Source organism: Delphinus delphis, chromosome 13, assembly GCF_949987515.2.
Source record: "Delphinus delphis chromosome 13, mDelDel1.2, whole genome shotgun sequence".
Taxonomy (NCBI): domain Eukaryota; kingdom Metazoa; phylum Chordata; class Mammalia; order Artiodactyla; family Delphinidae; genus Delphinus; species Delphinus delphis.
Window position 1 is genome coordinate 22355792 of NC_082695.1, and position 18946 is coordinate 22374737.

Below are 18946 nucleotides of genomic sequence, written 5' to 3' on the forward strand. Positions count from 1 at the left end.
TACTCTCCCGAACATCCCACACTAGCGAGAGCAGCAAGTCAAGGTGGGCATTAATCCCATCTAACCCCGCCTCTTTCCCCCCACAAGTTCATCCCTATTTTAGGCCCGATTTGCCCTAGGACAGAGTCACAAATCTAACGCAGCATTTGACAGCTTCAAGTATTTTCTACCCCTGGTATGAATTGTACTGATGAGGTTCAGTAAATCCTACTCATCTGAAGATAGAAACACTGATGTCCTGAATCCCTGGTTATGCAGTGTATTTCCTTCTGCCATAGAAGGAGGCCCTCCCCAAAAGTAGCTCAGGGAACACAATAACCTCCAGTGGGGTAGATCAGCCAGGTGGACCTGCGAAGCTGGCCCTGCCTGGGGCACTTGCCAAATTTCCTTGCAGATGAAGAAAAGACACCATGGTTATAGTAAATATTTAACTGGTTCCATCAGTGACTCCACCACAAGTTTTCCTGAAACGGAGGCAGAATCAAGATACTCAGAAGTTCATGAGGTGTGGGGGTCACTGAGGAGGTCCCCAAAGTCACTGACCCCACTAAACACACCTGATGGCCCAGTGGAATGAGGGTTGGGCTGAGAGAATGTGAAGAGGGAGAAAAGGAATACGGGGTGAGGGAAATACAGGACCTAGTCCGTAGTTCTGCCTGCAGGAAGGCAATAGGGAGGGCAGAAGACACTCCCTGCACAGAAGGGCTGGAACAACTTGTTCAAGTTCTCAACCTCATTATGTGGGAAGAAAGAGATGCACCTCTCTCCAACTGTCTTGTATTAGGAACCCCTCCCCAAGTGGTCTTCTGTCATCTCTGTTCTATCTTCCCAATTCTGTATTCCAAATTCTTCAGTTCAAACCCAAGTTCTGAGTTCTAAGTTCTACCTTCTGGGTTCCTGTTCCATTCTGCTTCCCTCCCCCAGGTCCTTCCCAGCTCCCATCCCTTTTCCAGCCTTTCTGGGTGGAATATGTGGATGTCCTGCTGACTTAGCTAACTTGAGGGTTTTCCCTTTTGCTTCTTGAGGCAGTTCTAGGCTTTTCTCCAGCAGAAGGGACTCGGCTCAGACTGTCCACCAAGTGGGTGGGCCAGTAGAGACCAGGGAATTCCTGAGAGCCTGGCCTGGTCTGACCTCCTCCCTTCCCACCCCACCTCTAACCAATGGACACACTACCTTTTGTACAACTTAAGCAAAGCTGAGGATTTCCATGGTGATGATTATGGACTGGTGGCCTTGAGATGAGGAATCTTAGGGGAAAATGTGAAAAGACACAAAAGGTTGCTGTTCTTCATTCAGAGAAATTAACAACTGCTTCCAGCAAGGGGAACGGGTGTGCGGGGAAGGTGGGAAGGGTCTGGACAGGGCTGCGAGTCCTCAGAACCCCATCATCCTTCAGCTCCCCCTTCTCTGAGCTGAGCACTACTCCCAGAGTCCACAGAGTCTGAGAGAAAACCAAGACATCAGGGCTGGGATCTCCTCTGTCCATGGCTACCCTGAGGGAGAGGTGGGAGGAGGTGAAGGCAGCGGCAGCATCACTGGAGAGGTGAGATCTTCAAAGGGATCATGATCCGAGACTCCATGTGTCGAACCAGGGGGACTGCAGAGAGAGAGGCAGAGGTCACGAGGGGGCTGAGGTGAGCCAACCGCCCAAAACTAGCCCCTGAAGGAGGAGGAGGCCTGGGATGCTGAGACAGGGAAACCCCACTGCTCTCCTGGAATGGCCCATGGAGAGCGCCACATCTCCCAAACTGTGGGATATGAAGGGACTTAGGCTGTGATGAAAGGCAGCTTTTAAAGTTTTTCATAATTGGGACTTTCCTGGTGGTGCAGTAGTTAAGAATCCGCCTGCCAATGCAGGCGACACGGGTTCGAGCCCTGGTCCGGGAAGATCCCACATGCCGTGGAGCAACTAAGCCCGTGCGCCACAACTACTGAGCCTGCGTGCTGCAACTACTGAAGCCCACATGCCTAGAGCCTGTCCTCCACAACAAGAGAAGCCACCACAATAAGAAGCCCGCGCACCGCAACAAAGAGTAGCCCGCGCTCGCCGCAACTAGAGAAAGCCTGCACGCAGCAACGAAGACCCAACACAGCCATAAATAAATAAATAAATAAATTTATTTATTTATTAAATTTTTTTTCATAATTATGTATTTACTTCCTATGTATGTGAAAAAACAACCAGCATAGCTTAAAAGTGATTTCACAGATATTATTGCTTAGGACAAAGCTAGGTGAAGAACAAAGCAGGGGGATTTAAAGGAAGAGATCAAGAAAATAATTGTAGCAGAAGAAAATTGGCAGGACAAAAGCTGTGAGGGTGTCCTCAAGGGGCTAAAGTTTGAAAAACACTGATTTAGTTCAACTGACTCATTTTACAGGTGGGGACACTGCAGCTCAGAGTGGATCACCCCAAGGTCACCCAGAAGGTCAGACTCTTTCCTCCTGCTCAGTGCAGTTAAACTTTACCATGCTTACAAATTACCTACAGTTCTCGTTCAAGTGCAGATCTTGATTCAGTGCGGGGAGGTAGGGGGTTGAGATTGGGCATTTCTAACAAGCTTCCAGGGGATGCTGACACTGTCATTTGGGACCACACTGGGAAGAGCGAGACTCCCGCTAACTCCTTCAGGAGATGCATTCTCCCACACACCAGCTGGTAAGTATGGAAGCTCAGCTGTAAGTTCCTTAAGGGCAGGGCATTCTCTGCCTCCCAACTCCCGCCCACCACAGTCCCTGGTACACAGTGAGTGCTCACCCAGCACCTACTGACTCCAGGTGGTTCCCAGGGGTCCCTGCAAAGTGGCAAATGCTGTAGGCAAAAAACTTGCTCGAAAAAATTGACTGTGCGCCTCCTCTGCGCCAGAGTCTAGGCCAAGCACTTTTCATAAATTAGCTTCTCCAGCCCTCTGAGGGAGGCTTTCTCACCATTGACACCTTACAGATTGAAAACAGCATCAGTGAGGTGAAGAACCAGGCCCAAGGTCACACTGTGTGCTCAACTACAACACTTCTCTGAGGCAGGGACCACCTGGCTGTGTTATTGCCCCTTAGGGCACTCACCCAGGACAGCCTGCATCCCGGGGAGCATGCCACCAGGACAGGAACCTACTAACTCATTGTCCTGAAAGTGAGTTCTCCATCACGAGAGGTAATCAAACGAGGTCAGATCTACTTGCAGAGGGGATTCCATCCTCAGATAGGGCTCTTGGCAGATGACCTCAGAGGAGGTGCTCACCTGTGTAGTAGACATTTTCGTCCCAGCCCCTCTTCCTCCAGGCAGCATTTCTGGTCTCCTCCCGAGACTGCAGGTCTTTATAGGCTGTGGGGGGAAGGCATAGGCTCATTCCTCAGGCACAGAGGATCTGAGCCTGTACCCAGCACAAGGCCCTCCTTCCGGTGCCCCAAACCCTGCCCTGCTGTCTCTTCCTCCCCGGATGCCTCCAACTGTTAGCAAACACTGTCTGCTTTGACAATCTCATCCAATCAGTACATTTCTTGTGTATTTCCAGTCCAGAACTCTCCCTTGAGCTCTAGACTCGATTATCCAGTGTCCACTTGACATTTCCACTCAGATGTGTCAGTGTCTCAAAGGTAACACTTCTAAGGACCAAAAGTACACTCCTGACTCTCCAACCTGCTCCTCCAAGGGTCTCAGTAAGCAATACAGAGCTGCTCAAACAGGAGTCTTGGTGTCCTGGGGTCCTCTCTCCCTCCCCCACCCCAGACAGAAAATTCATCCACCAGTCCGATTGGTTCCACCTCCAGACCAAAGAATCTGTGGACTTCTCAGCATCCTCACTGTCACCACCTTAGGCCAGGCCACCATCCTCTCCCCCCTGAGCTACTATAACCATCTCCTGATGCCCCACATCCTCTCTCGCTCCCCTACAAAGTGCTCCCAACAAAGCACATGGCAGCCAGAGGAACCATTAGAACACAAATCAGGTCATTTCATGCTGCTTGAAACGCTGCAGCAGTCGCCCGCTGAAGTTAGAATAAATCCCAGGAATTCCCTGATGGTCCAGTGGTTAGGACTCTACACTTCCAGTGCAGGGGGATCAGGTTCGATCTCTGGTTGGGGAACTAAGATCCTTCAAGCCTCGCAGTGCAGCCAAAAAAAAAAAAAAAAAGGAGAAAAAGTAAAAGAATAAATCCCAACTCATCTCATCCCCATGGCCTGCAAGACCTAGTCTAACCTGGTCGATCCACATCTTCCCACTCTCTTCCCCACTCCCTCCACATAGGCCTCCTTTGCACTCCTCAAAACCCTGAAGGCCTTTCCCCACCGCAGGGCCTTTGCACGTGTTGTTCCCTCTACTTGGAATACCCTTCCCTGGCAATTCACAGCTGACTCCTCATCCTTTAGCTGAGCTTACATTTCACCTCCTTAGAGAGGCGTTCTAGTCTATCTAAGCCAATGAAACTTCCCATATTTTTCTTCATTATTTCTCCCTCTCTCTTTATGATTTGTAATAATCTGAAATTATCTTTTTTGTTACTTTATGTCTGAGGTGGTATCTCCCTCTGCTGGAATGTAAGCTCCACAAGGGCCCTAATGTATTCGCATTGTTGACATGGACTGAGAGTAGAGAAAGGGGGCCACAGAGGGTCCTGGAGGGTCCCCAGCCTACCCCAGAGATGGTGCACAACGTATAGCTCTCCTATCTGCGAGAAGAAGCCGCCCACTGCCTCCTGGTTCTCCTGCCGGTACTTGATGGCCCGAGCCCTGGGGATGGCAGAAAAGTGTGGGGCAGAGGCCAGGGCCGGTGCAAAGGGCCCTCCGGGGTGTTCCCAGGCTGGTTTCTCAGTTACACATCAAGGGAGGAACCTGAGGTAGGGCCCTTGGCTCTCAGAAATGATCAGGGACCAGGGTGACGGAGGTGCAGCCGCTGGCTGGGTGTTCTACCACAGTGGTCTAGAGAATCCTCACCCCCCTGGTTGGATCATCACCATCTCCTGGAGATGGCATGGAGGATGACAGGTTCCCTGCTACAGGGCCCTGGGAAAGGTGGTCCACCAGGGGCCTTGATAGGGCAGGTGGGCAGGGTACCCCCAACTCCCCAGAACCACCACTCACCAGTTGTTCCCCCATTCGATCATGGTTCCCGGCTGAAAGAGAACCAGAGCAGAGGAGGCGAATGAGCCCCCTTCTGGTACTTCAAGCATCACTGTTGGGTGGGGATGGGAAACTGTCACGTTTCTGCAGCTCCTGGGGCCGCTTCACCTTATTCATGGGGCCCTGACTCACGCCTGGGTGTGCACGTGTGCACACATGCACACACACCTCTGTTCTGGGGCCAGAAGCCCCAATCTAGGTGCTGGGGCACCAGGCCCGCCCACCTCAGGGTACCAGGAAAGCAGCGCTGCTGCAGGAGGGGTGGGAGACAGGCGGGGAGCGGGCGGGGGAAGCACCTTGAGCTTGTACGTCCTCAGCTCGTAGATGTTGGGGCCGTCTCTAGGCTGTGGCTCGTTCCAGAAGCTGAACTCGAGGAGCAGCTGGTTCCTCCTGGACAGCAGCATCTGGCTCCGCTCCTTTCGGAACTCTAGGTACTCCTGCGGGCATGGTGGTTTGGGCACGGCAGCCAGGAAGTGCCCCGGCCCCATCGGTGTGTCCCACAGGGTGACGGAGGCAGCCCCCAGCACAGGGCTGAGCCAGAACCAGCATCTGGAGAGGTTTGCCAAGTGTATGCCAACATACCTTGTTGTTTTTGAGCTTGTTCATGCAGTCCATGAGGGCTGGGTAGCCACCTGAGAATCGCCACAGGTGCACTGTTGGGAGGCAGGGAGGACGGTACAGGTCAGGGGCCTGCGGGGACCCTGCCCTGCTTACCCCGAGGCTGGTTAGGTGTGTATGTAAAAGGGGAGGCTCCAGTCTGGTTCCCTATAGCACCAGGACTCTCTGAGTTCCCTCTGCCTTGGTGCGGGCAGCTCTAGGCAGGCGGAAAAGCCAGACACAAGACCCGGAGACCTAGGTTTGAGGTGCAGCTTTGCCAGGTGGCCTTTGACCCCTCTAGGACTCAATGTCCTCATCTTGAAAATGAGAATAACGCTCCCACCCAAACTTCTTTAAGTAGCAACAAGAGGATCAGACATGAACTTGTACCCTAGGAGCTGCGCATGCGTAAAGCAGACCACCAGGCCTGTGGGGGACAGGCTGGGCCAGAGGAAGGGGTAGGTCTGATGGGCAGAGATGGATGACTCCAAAACACTGAATTAAAGGAAAAAAGCTAAGGAACAGAACAGCATGTGAGGTATGGTACCACGTGTGTTTAGAGGGGGAAGAACATATCCAGAGATGCTGGTCTATGTACCACCTCTTGATGGAGAGCCATCGAGATTGTGACAGGAGATGCCCTTGGGGCAAAGAACTGAGGCCTGGGGTTCACAGGCAGGAGGGAGGCTTACTTTTCGTTGCAAACTCTTTGTACCGTTTGCATATTTTATCACCGTCTCTGTACTGGGTTAAATAGTGTCCTCCACCTCCACCCCCAAATTCATGCCAACCCAGAACCTCAGAATGTGACTTTATTTGAAATAGGGTCTTTCTAGTGGTAGTCAAGCTAAGATGAGGTCATATTGGGTTGGCCCTAACTTCAATGACTGATGTCCTTATAAGAAGAGGGAGACTTGGACACAGAGGGCAACACCACGTGAAGACAGACACCCAGGGAGAACACCACGTGACTAAGGAGGCAGAGATTGGAGCAATGCATCTGTGAGCCAAGGAGTGCCAAGGATTTCCGGCCACCACTAGAAGCTGGAAAAGGCAAGAAAAGATTCTCCCCTAGAGCCTTTGGAGGGAGCATGCCCCTACCGACACCTTGATTTCAGACTTCTGGACTCCAGAACTTGAGAGAATAGATTTCTGTTGTTTTAAGCCCACCAGTAGTTGGTACTTTTTACAGCAGCCCCAGGAAAACCCTGATACACCTTCCAGTAATAAAGAAACCTAGTCTGTGTGCAAGAGAAGGAACAGTCTTGTCATGCTTGGGAGCATGGCTGGGGCCAAGGGAGCAAGGTCCCTAAAAGGTCAATCGGGCAGGCTAAGGCTGAGAGCATTTGGCTGGCCAGTGGCTTGGCATTTCAGACTCTTGTTACTTATCCCCAGCTGGTCGCTCACCTGCCTTTTGACTCCATCTCTGCCTTGATTTTCCCATCTGCAAAATGGTCTGACCCTATGGTTTAAAGGCCTCTTTCCCAAGGGAAACAGCAAAAGTACTGTATGGATGGCAGTCTATTAAGACCAGGAATGCTGACCTGTGGAAGAGGCATTAGCCTAATTCTAGGGGCCAAGAGGTAAAAGTTACAAAGAGGGCATCCAAGGCCCATGAGAAGAAAGAATTTTCTAACAATGATAGTGGACGATGGATTGGAGGTTTTTTACAAAAAACCCGAATCTACAAATTCATTAAAATGTAGATTCCTGAGCCCTACTCCCAGGGGGTGGCTCAGTGGATCTGCTCCCCAGATGATTCTACATAGGGGACAACCCCTCAAGATACACAAAATACAGGGCATGCTTTAAAATTCACGCTCCCATTCCTCAAAGTTCATTTCTCAATTAACAGATACTTAGAAGAATCCAAGAAGTACTGCTGGAACTGATTAGGTTGTACCTAAAATGGGGAAACTGTAGGGGCTGGAACGGAAGACAGCTTTTCTCCTACCCCACTATTAATGTGTCAGTGACTGTTACTGAAACAGAATATATGATTAAGAGAATCTACCTAACTGCAGATCACAGATTTAAAAAACAAACAAACAAAACACATACAATTATCAGGGTAGTTGAAGGATGAGATAAGTTGGCTTGTGTGGTAGTGAGCTCCCCATAGCTGTGAGTGTTCAAGGGAAGCATAGAGGACCCTCTATCAAGGCTGCACCAGAGGAGCTCCCTGTGCTGTACGCAGTCTAATCAGCACTGTCCAAAAGGACTTCCTACTATGATGGAAAAGTTCTACAGCTGTGCCATCCAAGACGGTAGCCACGAGCCACATATTTCTATCAATGGGCACTTGAAATGTGGCTAGTGTGACTGAGGAACTGAATTTTTCATTTTATTTAACTTCACTCAATTTAAATCTAAGTAGCTACATGTGGTTAGTGGTTACTTTCCTGGACAGTGCAGATCTAAATGCCAAGGCCCCTGTAAGTGGCTGGGATGCTGTGAGTGAACCAAATGCATGTGTGGGTCCTCACAGCTGGTGCCAACTGAGGTGGGCATGTTGGGGTGGGATGGGGCATGCTTGGGGTACCGCTGGGAAGCTGTAAGGAACCAGCTCAGACAAGAGTCCCTTTTATTCCACAAATATGTACGGCATACCAGGGGTTCAGTGGTGAAGAAAGGCAGGGCCCCCGCCCGCTTGGAACTCACCACCTCCACGGGGAGACAGACAGAACAGGGCACATGATCAGGGCTGTGAAGAGGCAAGTCCTGGGGGCTGGGGAGCCAGGAGAGGTGCCTCACCCAGCTGGGGTGGAGGGAATCAGGGGAGGCTTCCAGGAGGAGGTGATGTCTACACCAAAATAAAAGGTGAGTAGAGGAGTGAGCCAAGTAGAGGAGGCAAAGGAGAAAGAATGCTTCAGGCTGACGAAACAGCATGAACAAGAGCGTGGAACTAGAGGGAAAAACTATCCATCTGAAGAACAGAAAAGAGTCCTGGGTGGGATCGTGCAGCGAGCAGCAGGACGTGGCGACACAAGGCTTGACGCTGGGCAGGGAAGGGCTCGAGAGCCTCGTGGGGCACCCCAAGGGCAGAGGGAGCCGCCACAGATGTTTGGGCAGGAGAGTGAGCTGACGGGGGCTGCACTTAGAAAGACCCCTCTGGGTGCCGCTGCAGAGGGAGTGGAGGGCAGCCACCTGGGCTGGGCAGCAGTGGCGCTGGGGGGTGGGCAGCTCACCTGCCTGGTCCTGTTCCCCGTACCATGTGTTCCAGTTGCCCACGAGTGAGCAGGGGTAATCCTCATCCAGGTGCAGCTTGGGCAGCACAGCCTCCCTGTGGGAGGGGCACAGAGAAGGGGGAGGGCTCACACCAGCCACCAGAGCCCCTGAGATGAGGCTTCCAACTCAGGCCCGCAGAGTTGGGCCTCAGTCTCCCCATCTCTAAGATGCAGAGGCTGCACGAGAGGATGTGTGGCTCTGAAATCTATACCCCCCTGGATTTCTGCACGGAGAACAGGGCTTGCATAGAGGTCCCCACCCAAGCAGGGACTGGGACACGAGGGTTAGGGTTAGGGTCAGCTCACGTCAGGCTGTTGTAGGCATCCAGATACTCGGGCTTCACATTGTGAACTGCAACAGAGGATAGAGAGCAGGAGGTGAAGCGAGGGGGAGCGGGGTGTCTGTGGGGAGCTGTGCTGGGGGTAGCCCCACAGGGTGTGGGCTACCAGGACAGCTCGGGATGTCCCAGACCCTCTCAAGTCCCAGCCAGAGCCTTGCAGGCCCCCAGAGGCCCTGGGAGGGCGGGCTGGCCAACTCAGCAGCCACTCACACTGGATCTTGTAGAGGTTGCTGGTCTCCTTCTTGGACAGCAGGGTGGAGTGGGCGTCCTTCCGGGGATCCACCTTGTGTACGAACAGAGAACGGAACCAGCTGCCTTCATTGTCCTTGGAATAGAAGCTGCGGGACAGAGTTCAGGGGGGACCTGCTTACATCTGCTCGGACGCCTTGCTCCCCAATGCTAGTGACACACATTTCTGGGAATGAAGCCACGGAATCCCATGGCAGCTCCAGAAGATGTCATATCATTGGAGCCAGCTGAGCACAGCTGGTCCTTTCTACAGAGATCCTGGCTCCCCAGTTCGCTTCTTGAAGCTCTGCGGAGGCTCAGGAGGCCAGGAGAGGCAGCCCCACCTCCCGCCTCTCTCTCCAGCCTCCCTGCCTCCAATTCACCCCTTTCCAAGAGGTCGTCCACTTGGACCACACAACTGCATCCCTTGCCAAGAGGATCAACCCCGCACCCATCTTGCCTGATGTCCAAAGCCCATGACAGTCCAACCTACCTTGGCAGCCTCCCATCCTGTCCATCCCCAACCTGCGTATCCCGCTCTCCAGCTATGTTTCTCCCTGAACCAACCAGGCTCTTTCACTCTGTGCTTTCTTTGCAATTTCTGTCCCCTCTGACAAGAGGGCTGCACTCACCGTCCTCCCTGGTGCTCACACTACACCTGGCCTGTGCCCAATCCCAGCCCCACAAATGGAGAGCCCAAGACAAGCACACTTTGTCCTTGAGGAGGTCACAGTCTGCTGGGAGAAGTGGACCTTGGAACACAGTTACAGCCAGAGGTCTCTGGGAGAGCCCAGATGTGTTAGCCTGAACTTGGCCTCTGGAAGTCTGGGCTGGCTCTCCAGAGGAGGTGATCTGGCCAGTCTCCAAATCTCCAGGGCTGATTTGGCAGATAAAGGCAGGTAGAGGGGGTCAAAGGCATCACAAGGCAAGATTCATTCACTCATCCAGCCAACACTTAACTGACAAATATCTGCCCTGTGCACATTGCTGTGTTGCTGTGAGAATGAATGAATGAATGACGTGCCTTGTTCAGAGCAGGGGGACCAACCACCAGGTCCTGCCAGATCATAACTGCACTCCCCACACAAGGTCCCAGCAGGGGTGGGGATTCCTTTTAGGCTGCCAAATGTGGTAAATCATCTTACTTAACAGCAGTGGTGCAGCTTGTAGCCAGGCCTGAAACACTAGCCTCCCACTGGATGATTTCTAGCCAAGGAGCCTGGCAGTGGGGGCCCCATCAGCAAGTCCTCTCCTTTTTCAAGCCTCTTCTGTGGCTAGGATAAACGTTTTGTAAATCAAAGTATTGCTTTTTTCCAAAATATGGAGCAAGTACTGGGACTGATAAAATTTAAAAAGCATCTTAAAGTGGTGAAATATTTGTATAAGCATAGAGAAAGATAAGTAACAATCTGTCCCAGACTGCTTTTTGTTGCTTGGTTGGTTGGTTGGTTGGTTTTTGGCCACGCCAAGCAGCCTGCGGGATCCTAGTTCCCCAACCAGGGAATGAACCCGGGCCACAGCAGTGAAAGTGCCGAGTCCCAACCACTGAACTGCCCAGGAAATCCCAGTCCCAAACTGTTAATACTGCTTACCTGGGAGAGGGAAGAGGAAGATGGTTAAACTTTTCGTTATTCATTATAATTTTTTGTAAAGGTAAAAAAAAACTGTTTAAAGTATTTCCAAATTCATAGGCTTTCTATCATTTTGTGTGTATTTGCTTCATTAACAAAAAACAGACAGTTATCGTCAGATGGTCGATGTAGACTGTGAAAAATTTGGGACCAGAATAAGGGAGCCTCACTATGGCTAACGTTGGCTGAGGATATCCTCTGTGCCAGGGACCTGTGATCAGCTTAACGTGATCCCGCTGAATCTATGTAAGGATATCATAATGTTGATATTATTAATGCCCCCATTTTCAAGATGAGAAAGTAGAAGGTCGGAGATGGGAGGGTTAAGAAACTTGTCCCCAGGTCACATAGCAAATCAGGGACAGAGAGCTCAGGAAAGAACCCAGATCTCTTTCCTCTATAGTCAGCCCCACCTCAGATCTGGCACCAACCTGGGGAACTAGCATCAGGTAGATACTGTGAAGAACCAGGTGTTTTTAACAAAGCCACGGCAGAGGGACCTGACCTTTGGTCTGAATGTAGAGAGGCTGCTTCCGCTGGAAGGGGTGGTGACAGGGAGGGCAGCCACTCCTACTATTTGTCAACCAAGACCTTTGCTCCAGGACTGGGCTTTGAGTAATTTATTAACATCAGCACTGACCAAGATAAACAGCCAAGTGGCCAGCCCTGAAGAGACAGCCTGGGACCCCGGGGGCTGGGGAGTGAGGGGGTCCGGGAGCTCTGATGGGCTCCCATCTCCTCCCACCACTGTCTAATCTTTCCTGCCTCTGGGTCTCCGTTTCCCCACGTGTCAAAAGAGCAGGGTAGAGCAGCCTATCTCTAAGGATCTTTTCTACAATTCCCAAGAATATCCCAGGGCAGGGTCTGAACTTGAAGCTAGCATCCGAGGGTTCACATTTTCAAGAGTTCAAATTTCACTTTCTCAATGAAATCACAACATTCTCCTGTCCCTGAACTCCCCAACTCTTCTCACCCTGCTCTCTATTTTTCTGTAGCTCCTTCTAACACGTTATAGAATGTTTTTGTTTATTATGTGCCTTGTTTATTGTCTCCCACTAGAAGCAGAGCCCCAGGAGGATAGGGAGCTTGTCTGTCTCGTGTATCCCTGCTGTATCCCCAGTGCCTGGAAAAGTGTTGGGGATGTGGCACATGCTCAGACCACGTTTGGGGAATGAGTGCAGGCGTGTGGGGGGACACGGGTGCATGAAAATGATGAAATCTGAGAGGTAAGAAAGGAGAGAAAGTGTGGACCTTGGCTCAGAGTGTGGACTCAGGACTCAGGGGCCCTTTCCATCCCCACCACCACCAGCAGAATTAGTGCTTAAGAACACAGGTTCTGGACAAATCCAGGACTAATCCCAGCCCAGCGTCATCTCTCTGAGACTCATTTACCTCATCCATAAAATAACAGCAATAGGATTGCCTTGTAGAGAATGGGGCAGACACGGCAGTGCAGCTAATATCACTCTTCCTACCTAACTTCCTAACTGAGCTCCTGCCTCCCATTCTTTCCCTTTTTTCCTAACCTGACCATCAATTTTGTAATGCACCATGGTTGTGATGCTATTCGTCCACTTGAAAATCTTCTATGGATCCCTACTGCCCATAAAACAAGGCTGGATGTCTCCACTTGGGATTCTAGCTCTAATCTATTTTGCCAAGCTTTCCAGAGTCAGTTCCCCTTTTTTTTTTTACTTTTAATTTTTATTTGTTTATTTTTTTGGCCGCCCCACGCAGCATGTGGGATCTTAGCTCCACGACCGACCAGGGACTGAACCCATGCCCCCAGCAGTGGAAGTGCAGAGTCTTAACCACTGGACTCCCGGAGAAGTCCCCAATTCCCTCTTAAATTTGGTGACCACAGAGCCAAGATTCCCTATCGTTAGCAACACCTGAGAACGTGTTAGAAGTTTTCAGACCCCATCCCAGACCTACTGCAACAGAAACTCTGGGGGTGGGCCTAGCAATCTGGGTTTTAACAAGCCTGCCAAGGGATTCTGATGCACACTCAGGCCCGAAAATCACTGCTCTAAGGCAGTCCCAACTTACTTTCTTTCCTTCTTTTCTTCATGTAATCTCAGTAAATCATCCCAGAAACACCAAAGAGTCTGGTATCTAAACTATATTAAGAATGTATTAAGGTGGGGCTTCCCTGGTGGTGCAGCATTAAGAACCCGCCTGCCAATGCAGAGGACACGGGTTCGAGCCCTGGTCCAGGAAGATTCCACATGCTGCGGAGCAACTAAGCCCGTGTGCCACAACCACTGAGCCTGTGCTCTAGAGCCTGAGAGCCACAACTACTGAGCCCTCATGCCACAACTACTGAAGTCTGCGCGCCTAGAGCCCAAGCTCTGCAACAAAGAGAAGCCACTGCAATAAGCCCTCGCACCGCAATGAAGAGCAGCCCCCCGCTCGCCGCGACTAGAGAAAGCCCGCGCGCAGCAATGAAGACCCAATGCAGCCAAAAAATAAAATAAATTAAATAAATTAAAAAAAGAAAAAGAAGAACACCCCTTAGGACTAGAAAAACCAGTTCAACCCTTTCCATAAACACATCTCTCCTGGGACTTCCCTGGAGGTCCAGTGGTTAAGACTCTGTGCTTCAGGGAGCTCAGCTGGGTGCTCTGTGATGACCTAGATGGGTGGGATGGCTGGGGGGCTGGAGAGGGGGCAGGGAGGGAGGTCCAAGAAGGAGGGGATATATGTATACATATAGCTGATTCACTTCACTGTACAGTAGAAACTAACACAATATTGTAAAGCAATTATACTCCAATTTAAAAAAAAAAAAAAAAGACTGTGCTTCCACTGCAGGGGGCACAGGTTAGATCTCTGGTCAGGGGAACTAAAATCCCACATGTGGGGCTCGGCCAAAAAAGAAACCTCTCCTATTTCGCCCTCAGCCCCTCCATCATTTTCATGTGAATATGTCTCGTCTCCCCAGCCACACCGGAAGCCCAGAGCTGACGGTGTCCACCCCTCAAGGTATCAGCACAATGCTTTTAGCATGGGAGTTGCTCAGTAAATATCTGTCCCAGATGAGAACTTCTGAGACACATTTGCACTCTCAATAGGGATCAACGATCTGGTGCCTCACCACATGAAAATGCTCTGGAATGTTCTAGATTGATATGCTAGGAAGTTTGGCTCTGTGCACATTCCTGAAACACTCTTCTGTTTTGAGTTGGCTGAAAGGGGCCACAGGACTTTCCTGGTGGCGCACTGGTTAAGAATCTGCCTGCCAATGCAGGGGACACTGGTTTGATCCCTGGTCTAAGAAGATCCCACATGCCGCGGAGCAATTAAGCCTGTGCGCCACAACTACTAAGCCTGTGAGCCACAACTACTGAGCTCACGTGCCACAACTACTGAGGCCCACGTGCCTAGAGCTCGTGCTCCACAACAAGAGAAGCCACGGCAATAAGAAGCCCATGCACCACAATGAAGAGTAGCCCCTGCTTGCCACAACTAGAGAGGGCCCACACGCAGCAACGAAGACCCAACACAGCCAAAAATAAATAAATAAATTAATTAATTAAAAAAAAAAAAGAATCCGCCTGCCAATGCAGGGGACACGGGTTTGAGCCTTGGTCCGGGAAGATTCCACATGCCGCGGAGCAACTAAGTCTGTGTACCACAACTACTGAGCCCGCGTGCCACAACTACTGAAGCCCATGTGCCCTAGAGCCTGTGCGCCGCAACTACTGAGCCCACCTGCTGCAACTACCGAAGCCCGTGTGCCTAGAGCCTGTGCTCCACAACAAGAGGAGACATGGTAATGAGAAGTCTGTGCACTGCAACGAAGAGCAGCCCCCGCTCGCCACAACTAGAGAAAGCCAGTGCGTAGCAATGAAGACCCAATGCAGCCAAAAATAATAAATTAAAAAAAAAAGGGGCCACATTTCTGCTTATTGTTCCTGAAGTGTGTCTTTAGAAGACAAACTGGAAGAACTAAAGTTCTGTTAACGAGAGCATTACTGATGCAGCGGTAGCAACTGCTGTGTACTGAGCACTTTCTATGTGCTGAGAACAGATCCTCACAATATGTTCTTGAGAAAAATGAGGCTCAAAAACAAAATAGAGAAAAATGAGGCTCAGAGATGTACCAGGCCTTATTCGAGAACAATTACTCAATGGCCAAGAGGATTCCAATCCAGGTCTATCCGATTTCAAAGCCCACACGGTGTCTATACCCCAGTGGCCCCCAAAGCTCAGAGGCCAGAGGGCCCCTCTAGTGACTCCAGAGAGATACGGGGCAGATGGAGGGTCGGCAGGATTCCCAGGTATCCAAGGTGGGACCAGGGAGTAAGTAACTTTGAAGCAGTCCTTTAGGGACTTGATAAGTATTAATCCAAGTACCTGCACAGCAATCCTACGAAAAACACCAGGCAGGGATCTCCATTCCCACTTTACAGAGAAGGAAACCAAGGATCCCAGAGGTTCAGTGCCCCATCCAAGGTTAAGGAGTGGATAAGGGAGGAGCAGCAGGCTGCCTTAATGTCCCAGGCTCCTTTTGTGGCCTCTGGCTATTCGCCACACAAATGGCTTTACCACCAACCAATTTTGTAACCCTGGGGCAGTGTGGTCCCACCCACAGCTTCCATTTCCTTATCTGGAAAACAAGGGGCTCACAGGAGGTGATCTCCCCAAAGCCCCTTCAGCCCTGACATCTTCGGGCCTCATGAAGAAATTGCTTGAGACACAGGTTTGGGCAAGGGGCAACATTTGCAGCAAATTCATCAGCGGCTGGGTACGTCGCACACATGGCCTTGTTAATCCTCAACAACTCTATGAAATACATCCTACTTTATCACCCCCATTTTACAGATTAGGAATCTGAGACTTCAAGAGGCCAAATGACTCATGCAAGGTCACCCCACTGAAAAAGGCTGAGTTAGATGTGCTGGTGCCCAGCAAACTCTAGGTAGGCTCTCTCCATGTTATCAGCTTTCTCCCCAATTACTGGGCAGTCAGGTTGGGGGCACATACCTGGCTCCTCTTTCCCAGCCTCCCCTGACCCCCACTGCACAGCACTCTAGATCATCTCACAGCAAAGCCTAACAGAACTCAGCAGCTTCATGCCTGCGCTGCTGGGCAGCACAGACCCCTCCTTTCCACAGGTGGGGGGACAGGTGTCCTCACTTCTTTGGCCAATGTTCTTGAGCATACACTGTTGTGAGCCCTGTGCCAGGGGCTGGGGAAACAGAAATATGAGGTGATGCTCTAGTGGCAGGGACAGGCAAGTGTGTACAGGGTGGTAAGAGCAGAGATGGGGGAAGTATAGGGTACTAGAGACGGAGTCAGGGAGGCCCAGCCCTGCCTCAGCCCAGAGCAGGGACCAAACAAAAGCCCAGGCCCAGCCCATGGCCCAGCCAGCCTCCCTCTCCCAGGAGGCCACCAGTTGTGGTGCAAAGAGCACAGGGGTGTCAGGAGGCCTGGGTCCAGACCCAGTGCCGCCACAGGATGGCAGGGGGAGTGACCTTGGGCAACTCACATCCTTTCTCAGGCCTCCTTTGCCCCGCTTCTACTGTTCAGGGTTGGGGAGCAAAGGATCTGTGCAGCCACGGCCTTTAGGGATCTCCCATTTGCTCCCCATATCTCTTACCCCCAGAACTTCCGGAAGGAGGTGCTGCCTCTCCTCGAAGCCCCCAGGGGGACTATCTCACAATCACCGCAAAGGCCTGGGAAGGGGCCACTCCTCCTGCCCTCTGACAGCTCCCACTCCCCAGGACCCAGGACCCGCCCCTCTCATTCACCCTACCCTTCATTCTTAGCCCAGAGCCAGGCACCCAACAGGACAAAGACCCTGCGCATACCTTTCCCACCTCCCCCGTTCTTTGACCAGACCTCCTCCCCATGGCTCCACTTCTAACCACTAGATTACAAGCCCGAGTCTCTGCCCATCCCCCAAGCCCAGACCCTGGCCCCCACGCGTGCACCCCCCACGCGCGCCGCCCCCGCCTGGCCCGGCCCGGCTCATACCGCGCTGCAGCCACAGCCGCAACGTCCCGGCCCCCGGGCCCCGGGCGCCCCAGCAGCCGCCGAGCCGCCGCAGAGATGCTGCACAGACGCGGAGCCATGTTGGAGCGCTGCTGATTGGAGGAAGGCCCCGCCCCCGAACCCGGCGGCGGAGGCGGAACGTGAGTAAGCCCCGCCCCACCTGGTAGCCCGCCCCTTCTCCACCCAGACTGGTGGGTGTAGTCCCTGTGCGTTCAGCAACTTAGATGCTGGGCAGAAGTCCGGATTCTTGTCCTCTGAGCCTCTGCAACCCTGCTGCAGACTTGCTCTGTGACCTGGAGCAAACCCTCTGCCTACTCTGGGCCTCGGTGTCCACCCCGGTAAAATGGGAGCATTGAACAATAATACCAGGGGTTCTTAACGGGGCACTCAAGGATGAGCGGCAGAGGGCGAGTAAGCCCCCTGAAATCGTATACAGTTATGTGCGCCTGTGCGTTCCTGGGCGGGGGTGGGGTGGGGTGGGGGCGGCACAGGTAGCGTTTATCACATTATGAAAGGAAAACCCCGTAACGATTTAAGACAGATGGACAAGGCTCTGGGTTGCAGGGACACTTTCTCTCTATCATCTCCTTTTCCCTTTCCATCCGCGCCTACCATCGCTGCCTGGGCCTCCTGGGGCCCCATGCCCTTCTCCTGCTCTGCCCAGGTCTTGTGCCTCACTTCCAAACTAGTCTCCTCTCGGCCCACAATCCCCCAGGTCACAGACCTTAGCAGGAGCAGAGGGCCTGCAGACCCCACAGGGGGGCCCAGGAGCCTAATAACTTCCAGAGAGACTGTATGTGTAAAAGAATGTCCACCCGCTGAGGCTGACACTAACGGTCAGCGTGGTGTGCCTGGGGTGGAGGAGTGAGGACAGGCTTTGATTTTGTGATTCCTTCAGCAAATACTGAGTCCACGTGGCTAGGCCATGTGGTTAACTCTGAGACACCAAAGGCGGCCAGAACAACAATCCCCCAGCCCTCTTGGAACTTAAGGCCTGGCCAGGGAGACAAAATCAAACTGGTACTAACCTCCTGGGCAGAGGTCTTAGGCCTACCCCTCCCCTCCCCTCTCCTGCCTAACATACTAAATATTTACTGAATAAGTGAAAAATATGCACAAAAATATTTTTTGCCAACTGTGATAGAGGCTATGAAGAAGTATGTGAAGCTATGAGGACTTATAATGGGGAGCGGGAAAGAGAAAATTCGAGGTCCTATATAGACTTTGAGGGTCAATGATAACTTCTATAAGGAAGTGAGGCTTGAACTATGATTTTTTTTTCTTGTGTTTTCTAAAGTTGCTACAATGAACATGTATTCTTTGCATGATTTATTTTAAAAGGATACTGTATATCATCATGATAAATAAAAACCGAAATCAACTGTTATACACAGGCAGAACCATCAAAATAAATGCAAAAGTATTTGCAACAGATACTGCAACAGATAACAGTATCGCCGGTACCTTGTAGCTAAGGCAGAGGGCCATGAGCCTGGAGCCTGCTCTCTGTGTTAACAAAGAAGACACAGCTGGGCCCAGTTGCTCCTTGGGTTTATCAGAGGGACAAAAAGAGTGAGCTCCTCATTCTGGAAGTCAGCATGATTGGAGGGTTCCCAGACACAGCCACTCAGGAAAAGCCCTGATGGGTAGATGGAGGTGTAGCAAGTAACGTGTCACTGGTGTCATGCTGTGGAGGAACCAGGTGTGGCAGGCGTGTAGAGGTGGGTGTGACCATCTTGATCGGGCCTCACAGGTGGCCTGATTTTAGACCTAAGCTTTAAAGACTAAGCAGGGAGAGTCAGC

At 51.7% G+C, this 18946-nt stretch overlaps 1 protein-coding gene across 1 annotated transcript; it reads right to left on the reverse strand.

The window, feature by feature from the left end:
* Positions 1 to 1265: 1265 nt before the first annotated feature.
* On the reverse strand, positions 1266 to 17252 carry NIPSNAP1 (nipsnap homolog 1). The gene is made up of 10 exons (XM_060028308.1): positions 17126 to 17252; positions 9495 to 9622; positions 9250 to 9295; positions 8905 to 8999; positions 5702 to 5772; positions 5416 to 5556; positions 5081 to 5112; positions 4635 to 4729; positions 3239 to 3322; positions 1266 to 1597 (listed from the first exon to the last, which is right to left on the reverse strand). Exons 1-10 carry the CDS (start codon positions 17221 to 17223, stop codon positions 1533 to 1535), a joined length of 855 nt encoding a protein of 284 aa, XP_059884291.1. The 5' UTR covers positions 17224 to 17252; the 3' UTR covers positions 1266 to 1532.
* Between the last annotated feature and the right edge of the window lie 1694 nt (positions 17253 to 18946).